At 36.1% G+C, this 15,721-nt stretch overlaps 1 protein-coding gene across 1 annotated transcript in view; it reads right to left on the bottom strand.

Annotated features, from left to right (window-relative positions):
- kif5c (kinesin family member 5C) overlaps nt 1-15,721 on the bottom strand; it is a 42,681-nt gene that overhangs the window by 10,437 nt on the left and 16,523 nt on the right. The window contains exons 9-16 of the mRNA XM_053496591.1: nt 14,351-14,455; nt 11,693-11,841; nt 9,897-10,045; nt 7,801-7,967; nt 5,371-5,439; nt 1,965-2,171; nt 1,661-1,807; nt 269-460 (exon numbers count right to left, since the gene is read on the bottom strand). Of these exons, the coding sequence (XP_053352566.1) occupies nt 269-460; nt 1,661-1,807; nt 1,965-2,171; nt 5,371-5,439; nt 7,801-7,967; nt 9,897-10,045; nt 11,693-11,841; nt 14,351-14,455 (1,185 nt within the window). The remainder of the gene's footprint in view (nt 1-268; nt 461-1,660; nt 1,808-1,964; nt 2,172-5,370; nt 5,440-7,800; nt 7,968-9,896; nt 10,046-11,692; nt 11,842-14,350; nt 14,456-15,721) is intronic.

Here is a 15,721-nt window from a genome sequence, read left to right as displayed (position 1 = left end):
CAGGCCTACTGTATGTTTTGCTTCTGTACCACTAGAGAGCACTATTGATTGAGAATCATGATGTACACCCTGGACTCACGCCACCACACACTCTACACTCAGAGAGTCTGGGTTATAATTAAATTGCATCATTACATGCCTCCTGTACTTAATGTGTGTTTCTAGTCTATTTAATTTTATGCCACATTAACAGAGGGGGGACAAAATATAGATAATTTTATTGTGTAAAAGTTCTTAAATCTTAATTCTTGAATCGATCATGACCGACCTGTGAGATAAGGAGCTGGCAGGACGCGAGCTCTTTCTCATTAGCCTGAATCTTGCGTGTCGTTTCAGCTTGAGCTCCTTCCAGCTGTTTGCTGCGGTTCACCAGCGACTTCACCTCCGACTTCATCTTGCTGATGTAGAGGCGCGCCATGGTGAACTCCTCTTCCATCGCTACGGGACCCTCTGCTGTCTGCTGGAGGCAGAAGAAAAGTAAAGAGTGGAAGTATGAGCAGCTTATAGAGTATTACTTTTGTTAATCAAATATTAGTTAGAACTCAAAACCAGATGTTTTATGTTAGAATTTAAATAAAACTCTGATCACATCTGGGTGATTTCTTCAGTATTCAGTATTGCAGAATGATCGGAATTGTAGGATATATGATTGTATATTGTAATATATAATGTATAACATTACATAATACACTGTCCAGCCAAGAAAAAAAAAGTTCAAATTATTGCATCAAAAAGCACTGAAAATAATTAGAGCGATTTAATATAACTGGAATAGGTTTAAGAAGTGTCTAACTCGTTATTAAAACCTGGAAGGATTGTGCAGAACCGTCAAATTCATAGAGGAAATATGCATACAAAAAAAAAAAAACACAGTAAAAACCATAGCTATATTTAATAGTGAAAGTAAGAGCATTTCAATACACACAGTGTGATGAGAACTCAAAGGATTGGGACTGAACAGCTGTGCGTGTCCATAGGACAGCCACTTGTTACAAAGACTAATCAGAAAAAAGGCTTCAGTTTGCTAGTGAGCATAAAGATTGGACTTTGGGGCGATAAAAAAGGTCATGTGGTCTAATGAGTCCAGACTCAGCCTATTCTAGAGTGATGGACGTGTTAGGGTAAGAAGAGAAGCTTATGAAGCGATGCACCCATCATGCATAGTGTCTACTGTACAAGCCTCTGGAGGCAGTGTTACGATCTGGGGTTGGTTCAGTTGCTCAGGTCTAGACGCAGGTTATGTGTATGTATAATCTATTGTTCAATCTGTTTATACATGCTATGCAAATTTACACAGAATGTCGGAGGAGATTAAAGGAGGACGTACAGGCAGCTAAGGCAGCTATATACAGTATGTATCTTGTAGCTTTTTTTTTAACATTATGTAAAAAAAAATAGGTTTGATTACTTTAACAATATATAGATAATATACTCTATTATACTGTATAATGCTACAATGGACACATATTGTTAATGTATATACTATTATACAGCACATTGTATGTACAGTATGCAAAGAATCAGAGACACTGGTTTGTTACTTAATTGATCTAATTGTCTAATTAAAGCATGTGTTTCCTTAATTGTTTCAAAATAAAAAAGGAATTGGTGCCACTGTGTCTCTGCACGTGTGAGTACTGTACATCACGTCAGTTCTTACCGCTTTAAGCTCGCTGGTGCCGATGACCGAGCCGATCTCACTGAGGTCTCGCAGGAGCATGCTGAGGATCTCTGCAGACCTCTTCTTGTGGTGTCCACTCACTTCCTGCAGCGTGGCCAGATCTCTCTCCACAGTCGACAGAAGTGTCTGTAACCAGACCACACGCACACTTATCACATTTAATAAAATACAAGCGCATACTGACGCTGCTAAATCTGGAACTCTATTAAGAGATAAAACGCGTGCGGTAAACAATGCTCTCTCTCTCTCTCTCTCTCGACTCTGCTGTCCTCCTCTTACTCACACTCTTTTGTGTTAACTCATCAGTCAGCTGGACATTGTTCCTGCCCTTCTCCTCTAGATCGTGGCTCTTCTGGTCGTAGTTGACGGCGAGCTCCTCCAGCGCTTGCAGCACCTCCTTTACCTCGTCTTTTGCCGCCTCGTGCTCACGCTGCAGACGCATCAGTTCCTCCTGGAGCTTCTCACAGTCGTGCCGTGTCGACGCTAACAGCTGCAAGGACAGAGGATGTACATGCAATGACTTATTTTCGAGTTATAAACGTTTATTAGGCCAAGAAGGTCGGTGTGCTTAATAAATTAGCAACGGTGGATTGTGACACGCCAGAATTTGACTAAAGTACAGTATATTTACCGTTAAATAATTTAATTAATGCACCCATGTTACAGCCATGATGCTTTTGACCAGAATGCAGACAGAATGATATAGAGCTGTTTCCATGGCAACATGATTCACATGGGAAATGATGTTCGTTGTTGTGTTTATCATGATTTATTAATAAATCTAATAGGAACCAATTAACAGGAGGACCAGGTTCTTATAACCACCAGGATGTTAGATATCAGGTTACACTTACACTAGGTTTCAGATTTAACTGTAAAGATAAAAATGTTTCCGGTTCCTGACATATAGAATTCACAATGATTAATATGTACAGTATTATAGTGTATAGATCTTCTTCAGAATGTGTATTATTGATTAGTTTTTCATATTAACGGTTTATATCCTGTATTTTCCTTGGACTGTAATCATAGCAGTGGAGGTGGAATACTAACCAGCAGGTGGCAATAGATCACTGTTATGTGTTTTTTTTCTCGCTCACACATGACTTCACATGCTAAACAAGACATCTGAGTCATTATGAAGCATACTGTAGGTCAAGCCCTCCAGAGAAACACAGACACACGCACTAATATTGCCTTATTGTACAGTGCCAGTGGGTCATGGGGATGATGTACCTTTTAAAAAAAGGTTTGGAAGTGAAAGAGTGATCAGTAACCAACAGGACAGCAGTGGAATCTGTACCCAAGAGCGCTGCTTTTAAAAGTACATGCCTTAAAATGTACTCAAGTAAAAGTAGAAGTGGCACTTTATGTATTTTTTTTTTTTATTCAAGTAGAAATATAAGTATGTGGTCTAAATGATATGTTATTATTGTTTATTTATTATTTGTTATCATTATTATTGTACTTATTTATATAGGAACAAACGTACAAGTACTCCACAAAGAAACAGATTTTTGTCAAATACATTTTTTTTTAACTAGAATAAAAGTATTACTTAATAATGAATAAACAGTGTTCAGATGCTTAACAGAGGTTTTTTTTGTTTTGTTTTGTTTCTTCCCCCTTTCTTTGTATTTATACACTGTATTGTGTATAAATAATTTATTTATTTTTAATTATGTCTATTTTTCTCTTTTTGTCTTTATACACGGACCTGTCACTACTTTATATTTGCACATTGTTTTTGCACATGCTGCTGTAACATTGAAATTTCCCCACTGTGGGACGAATAAAGGTATATCCTACTGTATCTTATTTTATCTTACAAGAGATCACTCACTCACTCATTTTCTATACCGCTTTATCCTGTATTCAGGGTCGCGGGGACCTGGAGCCTATCCCAGGAGGCTTAGGGCACTGAACACACTCATTCACACACTACGGGCAATTTGGAAACGCCAATTAGCCTAATCTACATGTCTTTGGACTATGGGAGAAACCGGACTTTTGGACTGTGGCAGGAAACCGGAATACCCGGAGGAAACCCACCAAGCACGGGGAGAACATACAAACTCCATGCACACAGAGACGGGAATCGAGCCCGCACCCTGGAGGTGCAAGGCGACAGTACTAACCACTACACCACCGTGCCGCCATCTTACGAGAGATAACATTTAAAAATCTTTTACACAAATTATATTAATGATTTGACAGAGAGGAGTAAACACTGACTTGTGTAGGTTATTAAACAAAGGATGTTCCATCTAGAATGTTGATGAGTTTTATGGATAAAGAAGAGACAACCTTACAGGATCGTTGCCCACATAACCAACAACCACGATGGTGTGTTAGCCAATCTGCACTTTCATAATGATCCTGCCAGTCATTTCTGTAAACTAGGATTAGTGGAATTGGTTTGTTCCTGTCCTTTCCACATTGGGGATTTTATGCCATGCTATAGTAGTATAAATGACAGTGTAAAGGCTTATGTTTAGATTTGAAAATCAATGCATTTGTGTGTGATCGTCATTTAAAAAGTAACGAGTCTATGTTTAAAATGTAGTGAGTAAAAATACAGTACAGGTTCTACCCTTCTTAGGTCTTAGGTTCATGTTTGCCCCGAGCGACATGAGTTTCCAGGAGGGAAACAGATGGAATACCTACATGTAAGGTACAAACAGAAACTTCTTCTTCTAACCTTATCAGATGAGTGTCCATGAAAAACAGTTAAGCTGGAACCTTTAATCAGATTGAAGAAATATTGTCTATAAAAACATAGTGTTAGGATTTTCTGGTATTGTGTGAATTATCCCATCTCTCTATTTGTTTTTGGAAATACTGTATATCTATGAAAGAACACCCTCATTGCGCTTCCTCATTCCTTATATAATTTTAATACTTTATATAGCTCGCTGGGACAGGGGCAGGGGCAGCTCAGTGGTTGAAGTGGTTGGAATACTGATCAAAATTTCCCAGGTTTAAACCCCAGCACCACCAATAAAAGCTGCCACTGTTGGGCTCTTGAGCAAGATCCTTAACCTTCAACTGCTTCCATGTGTAATGTGATAAGTCTAAGTCTCTCTGGATGAGAGCATCTGCCAAGTGCCATAAATGTAAAATGTCAATGTGCTTCCTATAGTCTGTTTGTCTCCTGGTCACCTCAATGTCCTCTGTTTGTTCTTGCTAGAACATGTTAATGACTTTTGTTATTTTGACCTTTGTTATAAAGGCATGTATGAGCTATTTTTTCTGATAAACAGAGATCATGAGACACGAGTCATAAAAATTGCACAGTTGCAATAATTCTTTCTTTAATAATTATAAAACCGACTGGTTTTCAGGACACTTTCTAAAATACTATAATTTTAAATTCCTATAATCAAATCAACTTTTTTTTCCTCTTTACACAAATGTTATGAGATCAGGAAAATAAATTGTTGGATGGATGGACTGTTGCCTATAATCACCTTCACTAGATTGCACTTTTATAAGCCCCATTTAGACCACATGCATATTCTATTTCCGTCTATATTATTCTGTATACTGTATAAACGCTTGCTTGAGCATGAGTGTTATGACAGGGGCAGATAATGTAAGTGGTATAAAATTTCTGTGATATTGTGACTTGTTTTGTGAATGTAGCATAAGAGATATTTTGTTGGATGTGCCTGATGGAGTGAGCTCACCTCATCCTGATCCACCATCTGCTGTTTCAGTGACTCTGCCAGCTGACTCTGCTGATTGATCTCATCGTCCTGGTCAGGAAGAATGAAAGAGAGAGAGAGAGAGAGACCACCTGTTTTAACGTTCAGAGTGAAACTGCACATTAAGCACAGACACTCGTCAATAAAAAGCCACTGATTTAAGACTTGCTAGGCTAATTCTCTATCCTCAGCGCTAAATCTCAGAGGTAAATGATTTTCATATTTTCATCCTACTGGACGCATCACTTTCTAGTCCTATTAGTCAACTGTAGTACACTTATGTAGGCTACTAACTTTAAAATACAATTTATATTAAATACTGTTACAAATCTCATCCATGAATGATGCTATTCTCTAACATTAGCTAGCTAGCTAGATTTGGAAAGCATTTCAAAACGTTTCCTTGAACTTCTGTGAACTTTTGGTGATGTCCTGCTTATTCGTGTTTAATTTCAAAACATTCGTAAAGTAACTTTGCTCAGTCTGTAAGTTACTGCATATCAGTTTAGCTTTTAGCTATTTGTAACTAGCAGTAACTAGCTTCTAACTTCTGTGGAATCAAGACAGCAATGTTTTGAAATAAATGAACAGTGGCATTATGTTGATTACTTTCACAAATAACAGCTTATACAACAGTTAGTTCTGACTAACTGAATTAGAGCCATTCTATGAGTGCTGCTATAGAGCATAACTGCACTGGGATGTCTAACTATACTGTATATATCACACTGTTCCACACTAACTATTGGTCTCCTTGCCACAACCCACATACAAAAACCGGTCAGAGTAGCACATTCAGCAAGAAAACTGACAATACTGATCAGGGGCACTACTTGGTGTGTGGAACAAGGGATTGTACACTCTACATAGAGCACTAGCTTTCCATTTAACTCTATTTGGGATTTGACCCAGAAAACCTGGAAGTTAGCTGATATTCTAAAGTGGCATAAGTGGAAATATAGAGTAAATCTTGCAAGTTTCTCAGTACTAACCACCACCTCAACTTGTGGCTACTTAGTACTGGTAAGAATTTAAAACTACGTTCACCCCCGTCACCTAACTGTTGGTCACCAGCTCCGCCAGTCGTAGTTAGTTAGTTTTGCCAGTCACAGAATCCTGTGTTTGCTAGAGGAGCAAAATAACTGGTTAAATAAATAAACTAATCATAAACTGTTAAAAAAATAGTCTTGTAGAACCGTATCAATATCTTCAGGCTAGAATGCTGATATTCATTACAACAGCACTCCTACTTGTGTGATATTGTCATGTTTATTCCAATCAGAGATAACGATTTCCAAACCTAAATTTGGTTACTCCTGGTTTCATTAAATCTTGACACATGATAGCTAAAAAACAAAATAACAAGAACAAAAACAACAACAACAATAATAATAATCAATTCAATTTTATTTTAATGCGCTTTTAACAATAAAGCTTTTAACTATTGGCATTGTCCCTATTAATAATAATAGGATGTGCAGCATCAAGTGCTCTTTTGTAAACTGGCAAATAATAACACACTACAGAGAGTAGAATCATGACATCAGACTTTGTGATAGGGTAAAGAGCAGGGTAGAGACCAATAAAACAATAAAAACTAAAGTGAAAATAAGTTTCACTAATAAGTTCACCGTATCTGATCACTCTTAATGTTCGTACAGATCAGATAAAAAGGTAATTGACTTCATTTTTTTCTTCTGAATAGTGCTCTTTGCTTTGTAAAGAATCTGGCCATTGATTTTCCCAAGGTGCCCCCATGTTTTTGATTTTTTTTATATATGTATTTATTTATTGTGTTTGTTTGTTTTTTTTCCCCAAGAAGCATGTGACCACTACCCAAATGCAATAACATGGTTGCATGTTCTCTGTGGTATAGCTACTATACAGGTATACTACTATATACTGACGTTACAATAAATTTCCAGTTTAAGTATTATTTTAACATTCGGCATCTTATCATTAATATATAATTTTATCATTATCATTATCATTAATATATAATTTTAATACATTAATACATTTTTAAATGTGTCTATGTTTAAATGTGTTTATTTTGATCTTTGAATCTTTTTACTGTTTTTTTTTTTAAGGTATTTTAATCTTTAGTCCATATTTTCTTCTCCCGGTTTTGTTTTTTCAGGTTTTATGGTAACTGTTGCAAATATCTTTAAATACCGCAATTCAAACTCTATTGAAAAACCCGGCCTGTGCTAAAAGAGCACACATATAAAAACAGCCCAGAGTTATTCTTTTGCAAAGACTTTTACTCTAGCTCATTTCCATCTATGTACTGTTTAATGAACTTTTTTTTAAAGAAATGGCAAGAAAATTAATTTCCAAAATGGTCTTGCTTATATTTGCTGGTATTAAAACTGCACCCTTGTGTATATTGTGACTTGTTTTGCTGTGCACCTTGTCATCGAGCTGCTGGTAGAGGTCATTGATCAGCTCTTCATACTGTACTTTCTCTGTGTCGCAAAGAGGTTGAGGAGGCGGAGCCAGACTGTCGATTGTGGGCGTGGCTTCGGAGTTCTTTGTTTCCTTACTTTTCTGCTGCTCTTCAACTGGAACTGCTTCACCTGAGATAGAGAGTTTCAGTTTATCCTGGTTGAATTTTATCCATTGGTGAATATGTTTAGTTACATTTAACTTTCTGCAAACGTTTGCACACCCTTATGCTTTTTATTTTGGCTTTAAGTCATATTAAATAAAGACAATCTGGGACAAGGAATTTGTCAAAAAGAAAAATTTCATAGATAGATACAGGAAGGAGCTGAGCGGTTATTTATTATTAAGAGATTATTTCTGCAGCTTAGTTAAGACACGGCAGATCTGCCTCCCTAAAAGCTTTCGGTTCCAATTAAACGGCATTTGGAATATGAAACTTGCCAGCCAAATGGCTGATTTGAATACAAAAATTTAATCAAATACTTATTTTTCATTATAGATCAGCAGAAGATGATGTCTTTCCCTGCAGATTAGAGTAATACCCAAAATCAGTACTATGCAACGGTCTTGGCCCACCCGGAATTTCTTTATATTTTGCTTTCAAAGAGCCAGACTTTCTTGAGAAAGTCCTCCAGAATTCCTAAAGGACTTTTTGTGTATCATTTTTAGTCTGGTCCCTGTACCTGAGCAGTTTCAGAGGAATGTACATTTTTTAAAAACTGTTTGTTAAACCACATCATCCAAAGCATTAAAAAGCATCTACCTTAGGGCATGAATCAATGAGAAACAGGTGCAGATGATGGCTGGAACAGACGGGAGGGGAAATGAGGTTGCTGCTGAGGTTGTTACATAAACAACCAATTTAAAATTTTATCCTTAAGCACTTTGCAGCTTGTCGCAGTAAAAAAATTTCCCTAATTTCCTAAGATTTAATCTACATTTAATTTTCTATGAAAAAATGAGGGGAGGTGGAATATATTTGCATTAGCACTGTATACTGTATAATATAAAAAAGAGGTACTGTATTTGTTTATTTTCAAATGTTTCTTAAAAAAAAAAACACTCTTGAAAAGCTTTGTCTTAAAACAATGGCTTGTTGGTCCTTGATTATTTTCTGTAGTCTTCCTACATTTAGCTGTGGCTGTTTTCTTATACTATGTATACTACACATAGAAAACATCAATCTCCACATTTCTTATTCATGTTCTTCAGCCTCACTTAATAGATGGGAGAGAGCTGATATGAGGAATCACATCTCAGCAGCAAACAAACCCAAACATGATATGCTTTCTGAATATGATTGTAACTTGGGTCTAAAATGATAAGTGGGCAAAAATGTCATATTAAATCTTATTTAAACATTGTTATGTACCTAATGATTTTGTCTGTCTGTAGGATTAATGGTCTGGGTAAAAGAGCGACTTCTTTAAAATAACGAAGCTTGTTCTGTTATGTCCATATAGAAGAAGGAAAGTAGGCCAATTACTTTAGATACAGGCATCGAACACAGAGAAATCTCTGCATTATGTTGCATTATAAAGTGATTGGGTTATAAAACATACGCAGTATCCGTGCACGTTCATTAGATCGATTTTGTAGCCAGTAATTGATTTGAATGCAATCCTACAATCTTATAACACTCTTTAGGATGTGAGGGTTAAGGTCTTTACTTCTCTAATAGACCTTTTTTTTTAATGAAAATAAAAAAGCCTGGTTTGATCAACCAAGTTCAACTTCTTGGGTTTTTTTTTTTGTTTGTTTTTTTGCAGGACAATGCATGACCTCATATCACCCACTGAACCACTGGCACATTACAGGAACTCAGCTGGGATTTATTGCCGTGTTTGGGCCAATTAAGGAGTTCCTGGGAGGCCAGCATTGCAGATGTAAAGCAGGCAGTCTGTTCATGGCTCTTTCTACTGAGAAAACTTTCTACCTTGATGGTATCCCAGCACTAGTGAAACACTGGGATAAGTGCATTAGTGTAGCTTGAGATTATACTGGAATTTAATTTATATGTTTATCACTGAAGTCATTGCTCACTTCTTCCTTGACTCTACCTTTCCTCCAGCGCTTCAGCTCATTCTCCAGCCGCTGGAGGATCATTTTTAGGCCTCTGTTCTTCTCTTTCTCCTTCTCATACTTCTTCTTCCACTCCTCAGCTGTCAGCTCCATGTTGACCGATACTGTGTTCTTGATGGTCTTGGCTCTATGAAATAGTCAGATATACAGTATACAGACAAACAGATAGACAGACAGACAGACAGACAGACAGACAGATAGATAGATAGATAGATAGATAGATAGATAAAGGGAGAGAATTAAAGAGAGAGTGAGCAAGAGCTCCATGATGTTAATCTTTAATATATTTTTTTGGTTCTTTTCTAGCTAATTAATTAGAAGAGTGTTAATAGAACATATCTTAAGGCATTTTTTCTTTAATTAAACTCTAAAATCAAGAACAGCCTCCAGTGAGCACTAAAGCTCAGGGTGTAACTAAACTAAACACACATCCAAAGAGTGAAGTAATAAAAAAGAAAACCTGCGTGGTCATAAATGTCCCTGTGACACAGTAATGTGGGTGAGAAAGCCTTAATGACACACAGAGGAAAGGCGATTGATTTTGTAATCTCTTGGACACACAGCTGTCTCAATGACGATAACTGGAGCTCTGAACACTTCTCTAAAATCATTAGCATCGGGGCTAAAAATATCATGTCGTTGAAGGACAATACCATTGTCTGTTCTTCTTATCTGTCTAAAAATAGTGATATCAAATAAATTGTTGACTTTTTAAAAACTTTTTTTGTACTTTCACTGCGGTTAGTGAATAATAATAATAATAATAATAATAATAATATCGAAACATTTACTGAGTGTGATTATATTTCTATTATGCAAAATACACTTTTTAGTCATTTTAGACATTCAGATCTCGGGTCATTAATGGGTGTGTGTGTATTAACGAAAAATATGAGAAAAATATATTTCATGCTATTTGCCATATTCAGCCTACAGATAAAACGTTTTACCTTGATGGTGTCCAAGCACTAGTGAAACGCTGGGATAAGTGCATTAGTGTTGCAGGGGATTATATAGAGAAATAAAGAGAGTTTTTAATCTCATAGACGTATTCTGTTATTCTGCACAATCAAAAGTCCCGGTTTGACTTGAACACCTTGTATTTGAGTAAAGTCTTTCACACATTTTATTCAGGTTAGTTATAAGGTAACAGTGTTTGTGTGGGTTGTGTGCATGAGAGAGGGAGAGACCCAACACATATGCATGCAAGTATAAAACGGCCTGGTTTACTGGCCTGGTTCCTCTCATGACTGTGTTCTGTTATTCTGCGCAATCAGCACCTCTTGTACTTTAACTCGGCCCTAAGGACTACTGCTGTAACTGTAGTACAAAAGGCAGAAACTCTAATGAAATTTCACAAGACATTACCAAAAAAAAAATAAAAATAAAATCTTATTTATTTATTTTATTATATTTAGCTTAGGGCACAGTCTCTGGAAGCAAGAGGGATTATAGCAAGTTTAAAGCAAAGAGACTTTTTAATCCGTTCCATAGTGCGGTTTGACTGTGAAAGCCTGTGGAGAGACATGAAATATGTATTTCTTTCCAGTCGGCTCATATTGCATCTTATATTGAACACAAGCTGGTTTATATAAGGGAAAGAGAGAGAGAGACTGAGAGAGAGAGAGAGAGAGTTAAATTATAATTTATAAATGATCGATTTTACATATAAATAAATGACTTTATCAAAATTAAGACTAAGTAGAAGTCGCACTTAAATGTAACAGATAACTTTGATGAATGAACAGAAAGCAGCGATTGTTTTTGCCTTCACCTCTGGCCGAACATGAGCGTGGATTTAGTCTCGGCCTCGTTAAAGACAGACGGTGAGCAGCAGATGATGATGGTGGTCCTGCAGTTTCCACCCAGGGAGTCCTGCAGGATTCGTGTCATCTTACTGTCTCGGTACGGCACGTGCGTCTTCTGCACGAGTGAAAACATGAAGAAGGAATGTTAATGTGGGAGACGCAGAACAGCAGGCACAGACATGTGGATATACACGCAGTCATGGAACGGATGTATTACATATTAATATTCAGTTAATATTCAGTTACATCCCTGCTGACAGGTCTAATATAAATCTGTTCACACTTAGAGATGCAAGGTTTAACCAATCATGTTCAGAATCATCCCTATTACATCATACAGCCTTCAACCCTCGTGTTCATGTGAGTAGTGCTTGAACAGACAAGGTATCAAGATGAAACAAAGGAAAAATGTTGATAATAATGCTCTGATATTTTTTATTTTCCCATCATTTTCTCCCCTTATTTGGACGTGTTTAACAGCCACCGTCTTGTTAGGGCAAGCATACATTCGCCACAGCTATCAATCAGTCAGGGCACAAGGCTAACACGTGCTACCGATGACTGCTCACGCACTGGGCTGCGACATAACACACTTGTTGGGAAGCGCTAACCACCCCCCATCTTCAATCTGCCTGATTGAGCTTACAGAAGCCCATGATTTGTTGCTATGATTGATGTTGGAGTGTGAATAGGCTTCCTCTGAGAGATCACGGCCAACCTGCTCTCTCTAGGTTCCCAGTTACAAAAGGCTGTAGCATCAGTCTCTAATCTTAAAACAGCGTGCCACAACCAGCATTTTACATTTACTCAATCTAATCTGAGATTTATCATCAAACAAAGGGTTAAGCATTGTGAAAAGACCTACATGAGAAATCTATGATGCAGGACTAATTGACGGAGAGACACAATAAAACATCCAAGGAACATGTGCAAGAACATATCCAAATACAAACTCAAAGTGGCAGAGTTAGATCCACTAGATCATCCAGACGGACTGGATAATTGTCATAATGGATAAGGGGCAGAAAATAGCCGTGGTGACTGATGTGGCAAGCTCCAGTAACATCCGGAGGAACATGAGAAGCTGGAGCAATTCCAGGAAGTGGAGGAGGAACAAGAGAATGCTGAAGGGTAAAAGCTAATTATGTTTCTTTACACACACATACAGTACACACAAAACAGGACAATAATAACCAGTCATTTTTGAGAACTGGGTAAAAAAGTTATTATTTCAAAAAACCTTATATACTGTACAGTATGTTGTTGAATAATGAAGTGTGGGTTATCAAACCCTGTTTTGGAACAACCTTCTCCTGTTGTTGTAACATTTAAGTACAAATAACTTTTTCAGGTCATTACAGGAACAAAAACGAATGTCTTTTTTAAATATAAAAGGTATGGTATGTAGTGAAAAAAACCCACAATTTGAATATATGATGAATTTCCTGACGGAATTTGCTTGACGCCTGACGGTGTTGACAAAATTCCTAGATAGCTACTGTAGATTGCTTGATAACTTCTGAAATGTATGTTTGTTTTTCCTTTATCTCCTAGATGCATGTTTAATGCACTTAATATTCATAAATTATTCATAAAAAGTGCCTCAAATTTCATAAAATTGGATTCACAAATGGTTATGGTTGTGACCACAGCAGTGTCACAACCATATAAAACCATTTAAAATATAAAATATGATCAAACTTACAAGAACCTGAGAAGCTGAACAGGTTATACTGTAGACAGGGAGTCTGAAGAGGTTCTTGGAGTTTCGGTTGACCTCAAGATTGCCTGACTTTAGATATTTTTAGAAATGTCTGACGCTATTGACAGAAACTCAGCGTTAAATAAAAATTCAGCGTTTAATAAAAATTAGAGATAAAATTTGAATGAATTGATTTTAAATGGCACTTATGAATTAACATTTACTTATTTTACTTTGCAAGCAATGCAAGTGATTTTTTTAAATATATATTAATTTGATTTTTAGCTATTTAAAAATGTGAACGTTTTCAGGTTTAGTGGGGACTCTTTATCAAATAAAAGAAAAATCATTTTAAGTTGATTCAGCTTATTAAATTGACCATAATCAAAATATGAATTATTTCTGAATTTTACAGAAAAACACAATATTATGTTTTTAAAAATGACTGTAATTCATTTAAATTATGTTATTAGAAACATTTTAGGGTTTTTTTCCCCACTTGTTAGAGGGAAGCATCTCTGACTGATCACTTTTATCCTCAATCATAAAACACTTCCATCCTGTAGGGTGTGGTCTCTTTAAAGATGACTCCGCACCCCTGTATTAACTGTATATAAACTGTATTTGGTCTCATTGAATGTTTTAAGGGATAATAAAACTATGTAAATTCTATTCTATGGGCTTCACACTCACCGGGTCTCACACCACTAAACACGTATGAGAGACTTCAGACCATTTATTGTGTGTTAAACACCAAATGAGGGAAAATCTTTAAAGACTTGAAGGAATTATAGCAAGGCACAAGCCACCAGAAGAAGCTTATACACTTGTTGTTGTTGTTTTTCCTCTACTTCAGCACCTATAGATATAGGAAGATTAGTGCAGTGAGGGAAAGAAAAAAAAAAAAAAAAAAAGCACTTACAGTTCCTTCAGCCAGTGCAGAGATGACGTTGCCCAGGGCAGAGAGAGATTTATTGATATTTTTAGCTTCGTCCAAGACGGCTCCTTCTGCTCCTGTTTTACTGACCTGAAAGGCGAGAGAGAGAGAGAGAGAGAGAGAGAGAGACAGCAAAACATGCACCGACAGAAGGAAAAAATGTAAAAAATGAAAACATTTATTTTAACACGTCAGAAATGTAAATAACTACAGCATATACTGTAGTTATAGTTTTATTAATTAATTTTTATTTAGCTGTAGTATATATATTGTAATAGTTAATGTTGCATAGCAACAGCAATATAATATAAGGAAAAGCTTCATCAGTCATGACATACTAGAGATAGGAGGGAAAAAATGATTCAGTGGTGTATTGGGATTTTTTTTGTGTAAAAATAATAATTTTTTATGTTTGCATTTGAGATATTACTCTGTTGCAAATTATTTGCCAAGTTTGTTTCAAATTGTGTAAAAACAAATAAATAAATAAATAAATAAATAAATAAATATGTACAGAGTCAGGCAAAAAAATCTATACACACTTCAGGAAAAGAAAAGCTTCTATAAATATTTTAATAATTTTTAAAAAATATATATGTTATATACAGTCTTGTGGGACGTTACTTTTTAAAGTAACCAATTACAGTACAAAATTACTGCCTTTAAAAAGTACACAGTTACATTACAGCGTTACTTTCTGATAAAAGTAACTAGTTTAAATACTTCTCCATTGCAGAAAATGAAAACTCCTTTGTGATTCCTCATGCATGTTGTTTTAGTCAAGAGCTTTATAATTATTCTACCATCATCACTCAGCAAAGTTTGAAATCCAAACCTCTATCTCACCTACGCGGTTTGTGGCCGTAAGAGTTTTGGCGCTACACCCAATACTGGTTAGATATTGATATATATGATAATCATATGATAATATTATAAATATTATATTCATATAAAATACATCATACTATTTTTTCTTTTACTGGAGTGTGTATAATTTTTTTGCTCGACTTACGAATTTTCCCCTTAAGAACTGTAATTTTGCAATAAAACTGCGAGCAACCTAACCGAGCCGAGACGTTGCGCAAATGTCTAGGAGCCATTTAAATCTTGTTTGCATCATTTGAAGATGCAAGATTTAGTAACCGTGTCACTGCGGGTCCCAAGAATGTTATCCAGAATGGTATCAAGAAGAAAAGGGAGTCACTTTCAGTTTCGTTTTTAAGGCAGCCGGTGCCAAGAGGAATCACAAATTAAGATCAAGTGAGGTTTAATTTTCATAATTTACTTTATTTACATGTCTTTTCTAAATGTTTTGATTGTTTAATATGCAAAAATATAATTATAGTGTTGGAAATT

This window comes from Clarias gariepinus, chromosome 5 (genome assembly GCF_024256425.1).
Source record: "Clarias gariepinus isolate MV-2021 ecotype Netherlands chromosome 5, CGAR_prim_01v2, whole genome shotgun sequence".
Lineage (NCBI taxonomy): Eukaryota > Metazoa > Chordata > Actinopteri > Siluriformes > Clariidae > Clarias > Clarias gariepinus.
The sequence above is the reverse complement of the archived record's forward strand: the minus strand, read 5'-3'. Positions and strand labels throughout refer to the sequence as shown.